Raw genomic sequence first — 14,007 nt, forward strand, 5'->3', positions numbered from 1 at the left:
TCAGCAACTCAGACATGATAATTCATCAGGTCGTGTGATTTAAACAACTCAGGCAACTTTAAGCAATTTACGTAACAACTATTTATTTATTGAGCTATAAATAAATACGCTTTCCAAATATGTCCACTCAAAGAAAAAAAATAATAATTTCCACCCTATTCGGTAGCAATAAAAAGTAGCTTCCTGATGTTTTTCTGCGCTTCCTTACGTCCGTATCTCCGTTTGCAGTGTTGTCGTGCAGGCGGACGTGCCTGCAGACGAGCAACAGATCCGAGCGCATGCGCACTTCTTTGTTTTGACTGAAAATGCCGTCGGTTTCGAAAACGGCGGCCAATGCGTCTCCTCAAACCGAGAAACCTACCCACTATACGTGAGTAACGCTGCTGCGAAGTATTGGGGAAAATAATTGTTGTAAAAAATGCCAGCTGGGCATGCACCTTTACGCGTTTGCACGTCTGGCATTCCTCAACTCTCGAATGTGCGTTCAAAACATGGTGCTTTTCCTGGCTTTGTGACTGCCTTACGTTACATGGCAAACAACGACTGCTAACAACACCAGCGCCAAGACAGGGAAGACGGACGTATTCATTTGCTTTGCTGCCGAACAGCCCGTTGTTGGATGGTTTACCTTTTTGAATCGAGTTTTGAATGATGTATTAAGCATTATTCAGACTTCTCGGCTTGCTAAATGATTAGCCAAGAACTCGCTAACCATTCTGCTTGTAAATAGCTCGGCCTTATTTTAAGTTCCTTCTTTCTACGCACAGTTATAGACGTACGCTCAGATGTTGTGAACAAGTGCTACGTGGAAAACAATGCGTAGCTGGCGCTCAGAATAGCGGAGCCAACGTTAGCGACCCAAAATACTCTGTAGTAGTAAGCTACAGCACGACCAACCAAACACGACCCATCGCTGTGGTTTTCCCTTTTGCTTTCGTCCACTCGGTGGTGACTGGAAAGCCGTTCTTAAGCTCGTCTAACGAGACTACTTTGGTTTGTTCCTCTCGCTGCCGCAGATACTTGAAGGAGTTCAGGACGGAGCAGTGCCCGTTGTTCCTCCAGCACAAGTGTACGCAGCACAGACCCTTTACTTGCTTTCACTGGCATTTTCTAAACCAGCGACGAAGGCGACCCATCAGGAGAAGAGACGGGACTTTTAACTACAGCCCCGACGTGTACTGCACGAAATACGACGAAACCACAGGCATCTGTCCGGATGGAGATGAGTAAGTCTCCGTTACAATAAACACCAAGTTGCAGAGGTGGGAGTGTCCGTTTCATATGTGGTAATAGGAGTCCTTTTGACCACATCCTAAATCAATTTTATTTGTAAATCGGCTGTTTATTTTTGTTAAATGGGCATAGATTCTGTTTGAAGGTTCAAAGAGTGAGCTTTTACAAATTATCAAAGTTATCAATACAGGTTGATGTTAAAACAATCTTTCTGAAAGAGTATTATTAAAACTGCATAATGTTATGTTTGCATGCAACTACACTTTCTTAAAAGATCAAATTCTGTGGTTATGAATGTCCCTACATTTATAAATATTGAAATCTGTGAAATGTCATAGTGAAGTGTGAAGTCATAAAAATATTCAATTTCAGAAACAATTTTAGATTTTGTAATGGAAAGTTTGGCAAATGATATAATAAAAGTTTTAAGAGAAATGCCTTCATATGTTAATGATGGTCATTTTATTTAGCCAAAATGTCACAATCCTTACGTGGAATACATTTTCCCCATTTAAAAACAATGATGGAAGAACATTATCCCTTAAACAAAACAATGTTCTCTTTACTTTGTTTTACAAATTCAGGGTTATAGTTTCATTTTCTTAATTCAGATAAAACATTTCAAAATACTTGATGGAATCTGGACTCTATAGGGACTAATTAAGCACAAGCTTACTTATTAAAGCAGCCTGTACTACTAAATGAAACGCAGTTTTATCTGAACAAACCTTTAGCAATAAGCTTGTGTTATATTGCAAACAGGAATGAAAAAAAAGTTAATTGAGAATATTCTCTGTCTTCCAAATAGTTTATTGTGTGTTATTTACAATGACACAAAAGGTTTTCTATTCACTTTAAGTAATCATTGTAAATTGTCAAAACCCAAGCCCAAAACTGGAAGTAAAACTGTGATTTGTGCCCACTATTAGTTTTTGTTGTATAGGTATTTGAAAATGTGAACTGAAAGGTGATGAATTTGTTTAAAAGTAAAAAAAATTCTTTAACTACATCAAGCTGTTTTTGTCAGACGTCAGTCAGGAAGGTCTGCTTTAGATGTTGTCAGGACATCCAGATCCATGTACATAGCCCTTGCAAAATGACCACACCCTCTATTGGGGAAAGCAGACCTTTACTATGGGAAAGAATGCATAAAAGGCACAATAGAGCAATACATATGCTGCTACAAAACTGTTTTGTAAGTTTCAGGTGACATGGCAGACAAGTTAAACAATAATAATATGTCATTTCAGACTGCCTTCATTGAATCTTGAACGTTGCTTTCTAATTTTGCAAATTAGTCATTATAAAATATACCAATTAATTACTTTATCTGGCATGATCTTTGAACAACTAAAACAGTCTAGTTTGATTATTTTGCACTTTTATCGCACTGAGCTGCCCACCAGTTGCACTGAGTCTCATTCAAATCATGGTGTCTATCTTCTCCCTCAAAGCAGATGTGGCTGTTTTTAGGAGAGGGAAGTGAAGCGACATTGAATTACTCTAAAGCAACATATTTTTTAAATTTTTATAAAATATTAAATATATATTGTATATTTACTTTATATATATATATATATATAAATATATATATATATATATATAGATAGATATAGATAGATATATATATTTTTTTTCTTTATTTTTTTTCTACATTCAACAACATTTCACAGCAGATAAGATTTATGTTGCATAATTGATTTTTCTTTTTAATTTGCTTTTTGTTTGACCAGCTGACATTTTCTAACTTGCATTTACTGCAGCCTTTATTATGCTTTTCCAGCTAAACTGATGAAATTGTTCTCAAAACATCACATTTTCAAAAGTGCTACTTTCCCACAAAGCTGTTTACAGTAAGATGTGTATTTATCTTCATTCATTTCCTTGTAAACACATTTTGCTGTTTGCTAAAACAGAGGAAAATATCTGCTAAATTCTTATTTTAAGGGTGTAGAAATAGTTTCAGAATTGCCTGCTAAAATGACTCTGTAGAGGAAATTTTAAAAGGGCCGACAGTGTCTCACCAATTAGTGCAGCTTTGCTCTATGACAGTTAATTAAGAGCAACCAATAAATTAACTGAATGTTAATTGATTGGTTAACATTCAGTTAATGAAAAATATACAGTACACTGCAATCCTTACAGTTCCTGCTCTGTATTAAAAGCTATTTTCGTATGACCTTGTGTGTTGCTATAGCAACTCTAGCTCAAGAAAGAAAAAAATTGGTTTATTCAATAGGCTTGCTGGTCACACATTTCCTTAAGCTTTAAAGCACAATCTGTTGGGGAAAAAAATCTGCAACTAGAATAGTTTCTTCCATTTATGAAGATGTGAAGTCCCTGTACATGAATGAATGATTTTGGTCTTTCTATTAATTATCTTGACAAATTATGTTTTCCTAAAGTTGCAGACTCATTTTTCTCTTTGCACTTGCAGTCAAGTTGTTCTCATGAAAATATTTTCATTTCAACTAGTTGATTAAATATCTGAATTTTCTGTGCGCTTGCTTTCTTAGTTGCCCATATTTACACCGCACCACTGGTGACACAGAGCGCAAGTACCATCTACGATATTACAAGACTGGCACTTGTATCCATGAGACAGACGCTCGAGGGCATTGTGTGAAGAATGGCCTCCACTGTGCTTTTGCTCACGGACCACATGATCTCCGACCTCCAGTCTATGATATCAGGTGACGTGTAAAGCAAGTGATGACCTTTTCTCATGTGCACAGTGCAACAAGAAAACCCATTTTTGCGAGGGAAAGGAATAACATTAAAATGTTAAAGCGAATAATATTTGAAGAAAAAAAGATATTTCTGTTAACAGTTTTCTTTCACAGCGTATGGAATACTTGTAGTATTCTTTTAAGTTATAAGAGTGAAATAGTTTTTTTCTTTGTTCACAGAGAGATACAAGCACAAGAGGCCCTGCAGAATGGCCAGTTGGGATCTGGGGAAGGCATCCCTGACCTGCAGCCTGGTGTACTGGCCAGCCAGGCTATGATTGAAAAAACTCTGACTGAAGATCCCCGATGGAAAGGTGAGTATCCCCCACTTATATGGAGTAAGGTTACAATAAAAGCCCACTTTAACTATAAATGATCAAACTTGACATAAAATAGGAGATTGAACCTTATTTTTCTCCTTTTGCAGATACCAACTTTGTTTTAGCCAATTATAAAACAGATCAATGTACTAAGCCACCAAGACTATGCAGACAGGGCTATGCGTGCCCCCATTACCACAATAGCAGGGATCGAAGGCGAAATCCAAGGAAGTTTAAATACAGGTGAGCAGCTGTTTATTAACAATGAAAAGATTATGGTGTGTCCCTATTGGCATCGAAACATTTCTGATTCTGGTCATGCAGGTCAACTCCTTGCCCTAACGTGAAACATGGTGATGAATGGGGTGAGCCATCAAAGTGTGACAGTGCAGACAGTTGCCAGTATTGTCACTCTCGCACTGAACAGCAGTTTCACCCAGAGGTGAGTGAGATGTTGTTTTAGTCAGTTAAAAGAAAATTATTTAGTTCATTAAAATATTTGTGAAACTCCTTAAGATCTAAGAGTTTATAAGTTTAGATTCTGCCAGCAATAGTTCTTGTATCACAAATAGTATGTGTCACAAGTTTTGATTGTGACACGTACTTGAGATTGTCTAATCAAGTTTGTTTTTGTTTTGCATTGTTAATATTTGATTGTTGTTTTTTTTACTTTGTTCCAGATCTACAAATCCACCAAATGCAATGATAAACGGCAAACAGGATATTGTCCTAGAGGACCATTTTGTGCATTTGCACATGTAGAAAGTAAGTATAACTTTAGGACGTTAAAATTACTATTATTATTATTTTAGAATGGGATTAGCCAACCGTATAATCTGGACACTATGCATGGGCCAGTTACTGCCCTTAAAAAGTTTAAAAAGCATTCAAGTTTTCCTTATACCATTTTCATGGTTTAAATCTCTCTTAATGAGATTTAATGAGTGAGCAGAATTTTTTCAGAATGTGTAACCTCAGTACTCCTTCTCCACCTGTTGCACACTGGTGGTCAGCTGGCTGAAAGAAGACTACTACATGTTTCTCATACAAGTGTATGAGAAACATGTAGTAGTCAAGTATTAGTCAATCACAGCCAAACTTGTGTTTGGCTGTTTGGAAAAAATGCCCACTCACAAAAAGAACAAAAAAACATGGACGCTGTGGGCATTGGACGTTGAAGATTCTGGATGTGCATCTATCCAGAATTTAGTTTTTATGCTCCTCTAATCTGGAACAAACTGCTGAAACACTGAGTTGTTTAGAGTTAAAGTTGTTTAGAGCTGCCTTGATTGATAAATACTGCAACTTGGATTAATTCTAGTCTGGATTGCAGCTGTTCATTACTTATCTTTATTTTGCCATTGCAACTAAAATTTTTTGTTTGTGCTATGTTTTTATTATGAAAACCTCTTTAAATTGCCTTGTTGCTGAAAAGTGCTTTACAAATAAACTTGACTTACTTCGGCTGATAGTAACATTGTGTTAGAACTAAATTTGAATTCTGGTCAAATTTAAATGAAAGAGCTTAGATAGCTTATTCATAATATATTTTGGTGAATAACTTTATACCATGATTCCAAGTAGGACATTAAAGATGCGCATGATAAACATTTCAGGGTAATCCCAAAACTAAATTAGCATACATGTGTCAAAGGTGAAACATGTTGCACTTTTTCTAGTTACATTTGTATCCCTTTCTAGCTTTATAAATGTGTGTTGCTATTTGTAACCACAATAATTCTCCACTCAACATTTTCTAGTATTTTCCAACTGTGAACAAAAGTGTGAAAAGAGCGAAAGTTTATTTTACTGACGGTTTAGATTAATGATGTTCTTTGGTTCTTTTCAGGAATTCCTTCTACAGAAGAGACCATGAGCTCGTTGCTGTCAGCAATACATTCAAGTTCACAGTCCCAGCTGGGCTCCCAGCAGTTTTCTGAGTGTTCAATCTCTGAGTGGAACAGTGGAGCTCACCCCAGCACCAACGCAACCAGTAGCAACGGACAAGTAGGACATGTACGTTTCCTCTTGTTTTCAGTTCTGTGATAGGAAAATTACTAGGCGGAATTAAGGTTCTTTATTTTTGTTTATTTCATATTTATCATACATGCCTTTTTTTCTTTTATTTTTACATTTCATTGCTCAATCTTTACATATTTTCATTTCATTCAGCGTTGCTTGTCTGAAAAAGCAGTTTTTATTTCATTTGTTATTTTTGATCATCATTTTGTTGAAGTCATGTGCGCTTCTCTTTCTCAGGTTTCATGTTCTAGTAACGCCACTGTAACACCAAGCTCAGGAAGCGACAGTTTGTTATCCCCAGTGGGATCCATCAGCAGGCCAATACCCCTAACTAATACTAGTTTATGTTCAGAGTCCACCACATCCAGTGTCTCCCCCCTGACGTCTAACTATCCCAAAGCTCCCGGCTTTGAACGTGAGGATCAGGTACATAGAATCACTCTGTTCAGATCTAGAAAAGGATAATACCCTGCCAATTTAGGATATTTTTATAACTGGAATTTATTTTGCCTTTTGTTCACACTGTCATTTTAATTTCATTTCTTAAGGCATTTCATCTCACCTACTATAGCTTGTTGGTCATTCTGGGTTTCAGAATACCAGAAGAAAAGTGTCGATTAAGCTTTTTATAGTTTAATATTGAGCATTTTTGAATTTTATGTAAGCTATTTTTACTGTGACAGCTGAAGAGTTGTACATTTGAAATTTTGCTTAAATGGTGTTAATATTTGTAATCTTATCTTGTGGTGCAATTTGAAAGAAGTCAAAAGTAAGGCAAAATATATTTTTAATCTGTTCTCTCTATATCATAATTCGTCTTAATAAACACTAGATATGTGGATGACCTCTTATATTGCTGAAGTTTGTTGCATTTGTGTCACTTGTTCATCTGTAGATTAAGAGCAAGGGACACATGGATCACAAATTGATGGACCAAGACAAGCAGGTTTGTATCTTTAACGGTTTCTACATTTTGTTTTACTTAAGAATATGATAATAAAAGCTGTGCTTTCTGTGTTTGACTTTTAGACACAAAACACTGTATTCTCTGTGGGGAACCCTTTGGCATCAAGTTTTACCTCCAGCATAACATCCAGCTTGGCCTCTAGTATTGGCTCGGATAGCTCTTCACCCACCACCTTATCAACAATGAATGCAAAAGCGACTCCATTCTATCCAGGAAGCAACACAGTGGAGTCTGTCATTGGTAAGTGTGTGCGTAAAAGGTAAAGACGGAGAGAAATTGTACCCTTTTTTGGTTTTGTTTTAAATTGTTAATCTGATTTATATTGTATCCCATCAGGGTCAGCGCTGGACCTCAAGTTTAGTGACATCAACGTTGCATCTCTTGAAAAAGAACTAGAGGAACAAGAGGGTGGTTTAGGACTGACAAGTAAGGCATGTCTGTTTAAGCAATCTGTTGGCTGTTGGATCAAATGGCTGCTAATTCTCTGACTCTTCGTTTTCCTTTAGGTCACAGGGTGCTTGGTGGATCTGCTCCTGTCAACATTCCAGGGTCTCTGGCGCGTTCGTCCTCGTTTAATTCCTCATCATCACTTTCCACCTCTCCGCTAAGCTCCCTCTCCCAGTCGCTGTCACAGTCTTTGCTGTCTGGGACCGTTTCCCAGCCAAATCAGCCTTCAAACATGCTGGCCAAACAAGAACATGGCTTACTGGGAACACCCACCTCTTCTTCCCAGAACTCTCTGGGTAAGCTGGTTGCGGTAGATACTTTGTCTCAAGTGGATTTGAGAACATTCAGCATTTGTTAGAAACTTTCTTAAATGATAATGTTTAACTATGCTTTTTTTAGGCTTAAATGGAGGAGCTAGCAACATTTGGGACTTTGTAAGTGGCAGCTTCTCACCAAGTCCTTCCCCAGTTTTTAGCACCCTAACCTCCACTACCAGCAATGCGGATGTGGCACGTCTTTTTAGAGAGCTGGACGAAGCCAAGAGGAAGATCAAGCAATGGGAGGAGGCCTGGCATCAAGTAAAACGAGTAAGTATGTGTTAAATTAACTTTTATTAATAGAAGTTTCTCATTGTTTTTTTTTTATAACAAAACGCCTGCCTTTGTTCCAGGCCTGTGAAGCTTGTCAGAAGGATGCTCTTGAAGCAAAGGAACAAGCAAAGACCGCTGAGGCGGAGCGGCAGCTGGCAGAGCAGAAATGGGAAGAAACGGAGCGCAAGCTGAAGGAGCTTAAGGGGAACTTTGATATGCTTTGTCGCACCCCCGGAACACCTCTTCTCCGTAGTTATGGAGAGCTGGAGCAGCTCCCCTTGTCAAAGCTTCACTCTATCCAGAGTCAGCTACGTAATGACCTAGACCTTATAGATGGGGTAAGAAAGCCTAGATCTCACACATTTCATTTGTAGCAACTATGTAGTTTTGAAACGGCTCATCCAACTGTTCCACACATCCATGTCTGTCATCAAGCATGCTTCTTTTGCAAATCTACATGAGTTGTAATTTCCTGGGTTGCAGCTGATCCCAGTTCTCTTTTTCCCCCCCAACAGGTAATATTTCAGCTTCAGTCAAAGAAATGTATAGCTTGCCAAAAGCATGATCGTTGCGTTGTTCTGCAACCTTGCCAACATTATGTATTATGTGAGACCTGTGCACCTAGTAATACAGAATGTCCTTATTGTAGAACAAAAATATTAAAGTGGTGATGTACAGTAACTCAAGGTACTATTTAAAGACTTAGCCCTTTGGAAAATTACTAATAGATAATGCATTTTCTAAACAACAAATTTCTTGTAGTGGTTAAAATATATTCAAGTAAAATGGTGTTTGACTGACAAAACTGATAGTATTATAACTAAGGTTACATATATGAAATTCATTTATTTTTGCTCATGTTATGTACATGTTACATTAGCTCCCCGCCCATAACTCATGTCTACTATCACAACTCAGACATTTAAGTAAAAAAATATTTTATCTAGATGCATCATGCTTACATTTTGGCTAAGTTCAAATTATGATCATTCTTTAAAGAAAACAGAAGTACAATTGTGATTCACAAACCTGACCTGAGGTTAACCCAGTTTAACCAGTAAACACGGTGAGGTCTTCTCGCTCAAATCTGTGTGGATTTGTGTTAGTGGGATTAGATTTTTACTCTTTTCTGGCAGCATTCTGAAATTTGGATATATATATATACCCAGTTGCCTGGGTATATATTTGAAGGGGATGTAACTGTAGTTTTTCAGTGGATATTTTAGAAACAAGTATAAAGCTAATTTAGGTGTTTATTTACTTAGATGCATTGTTATGATCAGAATTAGCTCAACAAATATCTAATAAATAGTAGCCTCAACACACATAGTAACTTGGGGTTTTAACATAAAATGGGCAAAACGCAAATGTTTCTTTAACTAAGAGAAATACATGTAAATTTAAAATAAATACATTTTGCTTAATTAGTCCTACATTTAAAATTTCACGGAACATCTAAAGTTTAAACCCTGAAACTGAAATAACTAGTTATAAATACACAGATTATTCTCAAACAATTACATGTATTTGATTTGAATGAATTCAAAAAACGGTTTTATGAGTATTCTGCACTAGTAAAAGAAACGCATTTAGTAGTACTGTTTAAATAAGGAGTACAACAGATTAAAATTCTCCTGCAAATAAAACCAATTTGAAAAACAATAACTATTTAACCATTTTTTATATGCAACCAGTCAAACATCATTATTTTGACCAAGTTTCTAAAGAAGTTTGATTTCCTATGAAGAGCACTTTGTTAACCTGGGACTTTACTAATTGGTATATAGTAATTTGCTTTAAGTTGTTTTGTAGGTATTCTATTGTCTTGTTTTAGATTTATACATTTGTTTTTTGTTGTTGTTTTTTTACATAAGCTAATGTCTGAAGCTTCTGTGTGTACTGTGAAACATTTGAATATTTCTTGTTTCATATTGTTAAATCACAGCATGGTTCTGCATATTAAAATTTCATAGAAAAGTACTTAAATAGTTTCTACTGTAGTTAGATTTATAAAATTTTAATCAATTAAGTGCAAATTAAAACTGCATTGTAGGCATAACCAGCAGCTGTAATATCAGTAAGGCACATGCTACATGTTGAAAGCTGTTTTTCAATCAGTACATTTTGTTATGTAGAAATTAAAAAAAACACAAAAACTATTCATTAGAGAAGCATGAAATGTATTTGGTTTAAGCCTAAAGTGGTGATTTTTTTTTTCTTTTTGTAGGAATCTAGCCTCTTGACTTTGTCTAGAACATATCGGCCTCTGACTCTGAAGTGCCTTGCCTTAGTTTTAAAGGTTATGTATAGAATTGTCAAAAAAACACAAGTAGTCGAAGCTTGTTCACAGGTTTCTGCGTGTTTAACTTTGCAACAGTATCGACATGTTTATGACTACATGTGTATGAGTATATTCCAATATTTTAGGCCAGATTCCAGTAAGTATTTCTGCAGATTAAAAAAGAACATTTCGAACTTAAACTGTCAGTGCTTGTGTCCTGACTTCACCCTTAAAAAAAATAAAACCTTCATACTCTCCTCCAACTTAACCAGCCAGCAGCTCATTCCTTGGTTGTGGTGCTCTTTTGGTGCAGCTTAACTATTTGAAATTAGGTATTACGATTTTTACATTTGGGAGTATGCAAGCCTAGGACGTATGAAATTTGTAGAGAAACTTGCAAAATGCTTTTTTTTTTTTTTTTTATAGCAGTCTAGTGACTTATTTTTCGTGAAAGATTTTTGCAGTAAATGAAGAATTTTGAGCATGAGGCGGATTTTGCATAGGACTTGCGCTTGAGTTTCTCTATCTGAAATGACCTTCTACTGTGTAAAAAAAAAAAAAAAAAGACAAACTTTTTATTCTTGCTTTAAAACAGTAGAAAATCATGTATCTCAAAGTACACTTTTTGCTACTTATGAATATGGGATAACGCATTGTTTACATTCTCACAAATGACAATTAAGCAACTCAGAGGAAAAATATTATTAATTTTATTTGCATTTTTATGACCATATTACAGCATATAATGCAGGCTTAACTCCTGGTATTGCATGTTATGCGATATAGCTACCACTTATAAAAAAAGTACTAAAAATGTCTGCACTGTGTCACACTGCCAGGTTATTTGTATTGACTTATAATAATGTAAGTAAGGCTTAATTACTTCTGCAAGCTTCGCTGCTACTGGAAAAGGTATTAATGTAGTTTCTTCTTATACTTTTAGATGTTTGAATGTTGTACCTCCACTCAGATTTGATTACCTATAAAAAAAATCTCTTATGCATCTTAATTATTTTTTTTTTTTGATTGACTTCATTTGTAAATCCATTTGAGAAAACATTTTCAGTACTTTTGTAAGTCACTTAAAATGATGTCATTGACTTGTACTACTATAGATTGTGGGGGTTTTTATATTAATTGATTAAATTCTATCATATTTTTGTTGGCTTTGTTATCTTCTGTATACTGGATAAGGGTGTACAGTGCAGCTAATTCACAAAGTCCTTTGGTCTATTTTGTTTTGTCTGTGGAGCCAACAATACTAAAGATGTCTTGTGTGAAAATGTCAAAATGAACCAAAGTGGTGTGTTAGTAGCTGTCCAAATAGCGTGCACTGTAGAGGAAAAAATCAACCCTTGAACAGAATTGAAATAATGCTCTAGCCTTGGCCAGATAAGCTGTTTTTTATGGTAGTTGAAAGCACAAAAGATATTTGTAAGAAGGACCAACATTTAAGAGCAGCTGAAATTCTGTTTTTGGATGGATTTTTGCTTTAATGTTTATTCAGTAGGATGTAAATTCTCTTGGAGTCAGTAACTCATTTTGCTTAGATGTCTGATGGAGTTTTCGGTTTTACCAAAGACTTGCATTGATTTTTTTTTTCTCTCTCTCTCTCCATTACTCTTAATAATTGTTTTAACTTCTGCCAGAAGTCTAAATTTGTTGAAGAAAAGAGGTAAATCACCTAGAACCTTAATAGATAAAATCCTTTGGTTTCCTACCTAAATTTACTTACAAGTTTATACACAGATGTTCAAAACTGCATGAGTCCAATCCTCACAAAACATTTGGTTGATGCCAGATTTTTCTCTACTGGCTGATGTTAAGCGCAAATTCAGTGTCAGTTTAATTGTTGTCTGCAGTGAAGAAAATGTTTTGGTAAATCATCTTTGTGCTTCTGAAGTGGCCATATAAACTTCACTACAGTACTGTGTTAAAAGAAATCTTGTTTGACTTTGCTTTATCTAAATAGTTATTGAATTAGTAGGTTTGCACTTTGATTGTTATAGCAGGCCTACAATGACTGTAAGGTGCTTTCTGTGTTGATCTACATATTTTTTGTTTTATTTGTTGAAGTGATGGTCAAATGTACTTGTTTTTTTTCCCAGGACAGACAATGATTGTGAAGCATCGATGACAGATCCAGACAAAAGTTTAACTGATTTGCTGTGGGTGTCTTAAGTCTATCAAGAAATCCACTTGGCCTGTTTGTTAAAAAAAAATATTTACATAAATGGGTACTCATTTGGTTTGTGCAGCTTACGAGTCTGCGTCCCTCCCTCCTTATTTTATCTCTTAATGGACCAATTAATTTCAAACAAATCTGTGCCTTTAATAATTACATATTGTTAATTGACTTAAGAAGACATACATCTCTAATCAGAATCAAAATTTTAGTGCCTTACAATAATTTTTGTGGACCACAATGTGATTGCTTATGGTCCTGAGCATTTAGGCCATGTGAACTGAAAGGAAAATTGCTTAGCTAATGAGACTTGTTTCAGCAATTTGATGAAAAAAAAAAAAAATCTCTGCCAATCTTTGTCTGTATTTGCCATAAAGGATCAACAACCCCAACTACACATAACCACTTAATTTTTCTGAATTATTTGTTCTGAATGAGGTATTTTGACACCAAAATGTCTTTATTTTTGATGTAACGAGAAGCACCAAATAGAACGACTTGTAAATGAATATTAATACATGTATCATGATGCTCTGCTCTACATTGGAATAGTTTGATCTGTGTTGCATTGTTGTTACTTGTGGTGTCTTTTTTTATTTTATTTTTCTTCTTAACCTTTATGAAAATGGAGCCAGATTTATGCAATCTTGTACATTTATATGAGTTTGATGTATGGAGCTGTTCAAATTAAGCAAAACTATTAGTTGGAAGTCAAATTAATCTAAACGTGGAACCAGCTGGTTTATGTACTCTAGAAATTTATGACATGTTATTTTAATATCAAAGCCAAGAATTAATGAATGTATTGTTCTAAATTAGATATCCAACTAATAGACTAGGTATTTTGAAGCGCAGTTAATTGATTATGATGTAGCATTTAGTTGTGAACTGCTATTCAATAAAATATATTAGAACATTAAAAATGCAAGTTTTCAAGTTTCTATTTGTCAGATTAAAATCATTTAAAGAAATATACTTTTTTTCAGGGTAACATGGGAAATTTAACGAAGACTGTGTTAAATTTAAGAAAACTGCATCTCATGTCAGTGAGTTTAGTCATTATTTATAGATTATAATATGTCCCGTCTTTGTGACAAGCTGTATGAATATGTAGGAAAATCTATTCTCATAATTGTAGAAATTATACTGTTTGTATATTGATATTTTTTGTGTTGTGAACACAAAAGCAGGTCCAAGTCTTTAGAATATTAGATGGGTTTTTTTTTCTACATT

The 14,007-nt window shown here is 35.3% G+C and overlaps 1 protein-coding gene across 2 annotated transcripts; it reads left to right on the plus strand.

Moving 5' to 3' along the window:
• The first annotated feature begins 261 nt into the window (after positions 1 to 261).
• On the plus strand, positions 262 to 13,690 carry unkl (unkempt family like zinc finger). Of its 2 annotated transcripts, XM_023348895.1 has the most exons (16): positions 262 to 370; positions 1,017 to 1,226; positions 3,750 to 3,926; positions 4,143 to 4,276; positions 4,390 to 4,525; positions 4,607 to 4,724; positions 4,963 to 5,047; positions 6,132 to 6,298; positions 6,542 to 6,730; positions 7,200 to 7,250; positions 7,334 to 7,511; positions 7,608 to 7,697; positions 7,778 to 8,014; positions 8,118 to 8,305; positions 8,389 to 8,646; positions 8,824 to 13,690. In XM_023348895.1, the coding sequence occupies exons 1-16, from the start codon at positions 306 to 308 to the stop codon at positions 8,977 to 8,979; spliced, it is 2,439 nt and encodes an 812-aa protein (XP_023204663.1). In that variant the 5' UTR covers positions 262 to 305; the 3' UTR covers positions 8,980 to 13,690. The 2 variants fall into 2 exon arrangements, with proteins under 2 accessions (XP_023204663.1, XP_005796787.1); XM_005796730.2 differs by lacking the exon at positions 6,542 to 6,730.
• The last annotated feature ends 317 nt before the right edge of the window (positions 13,691 to 14,007 follow it).

The sequence above is a fragment of the Xiphophorus maculatus genome, chromosome 16 (genome assembly GCF_002775205.1).
Source record: "Xiphophorus maculatus strain JP 163 A chromosome 16, X_maculatus-5.0-male, whole genome shotgun sequence".
NCBI classification, from domain to species: domain Eukaryota; kingdom Metazoa; phylum Chordata; class Actinopteri; order Cyprinodontiformes; family Poeciliidae; genus Xiphophorus; species Xiphophorus maculatus.

Coding starts and splice junctions, on each gene's coding strand:
- unkl (XM_023348895.1), top strand. CDS start 306: ATGCCGTCGGTTTCGAAAACGGCGGCCAATGCGTCTCCTCAAACCGAG. Junction 1,227..3,749: donor ATCTGTCCGGATGGAGATGA/GTAAGTCTCCGT, acceptor TTGCTTTCTTAG/TTGCCCATATTTACACCGCA. Junction 8,015..8,117: donor TTCTTCCCAGAACTCTCTGG/GTAAGCTGGTTG, acceptor TGCTTTTTTTAG/GCTTAAATGGAGGAGCTAGC.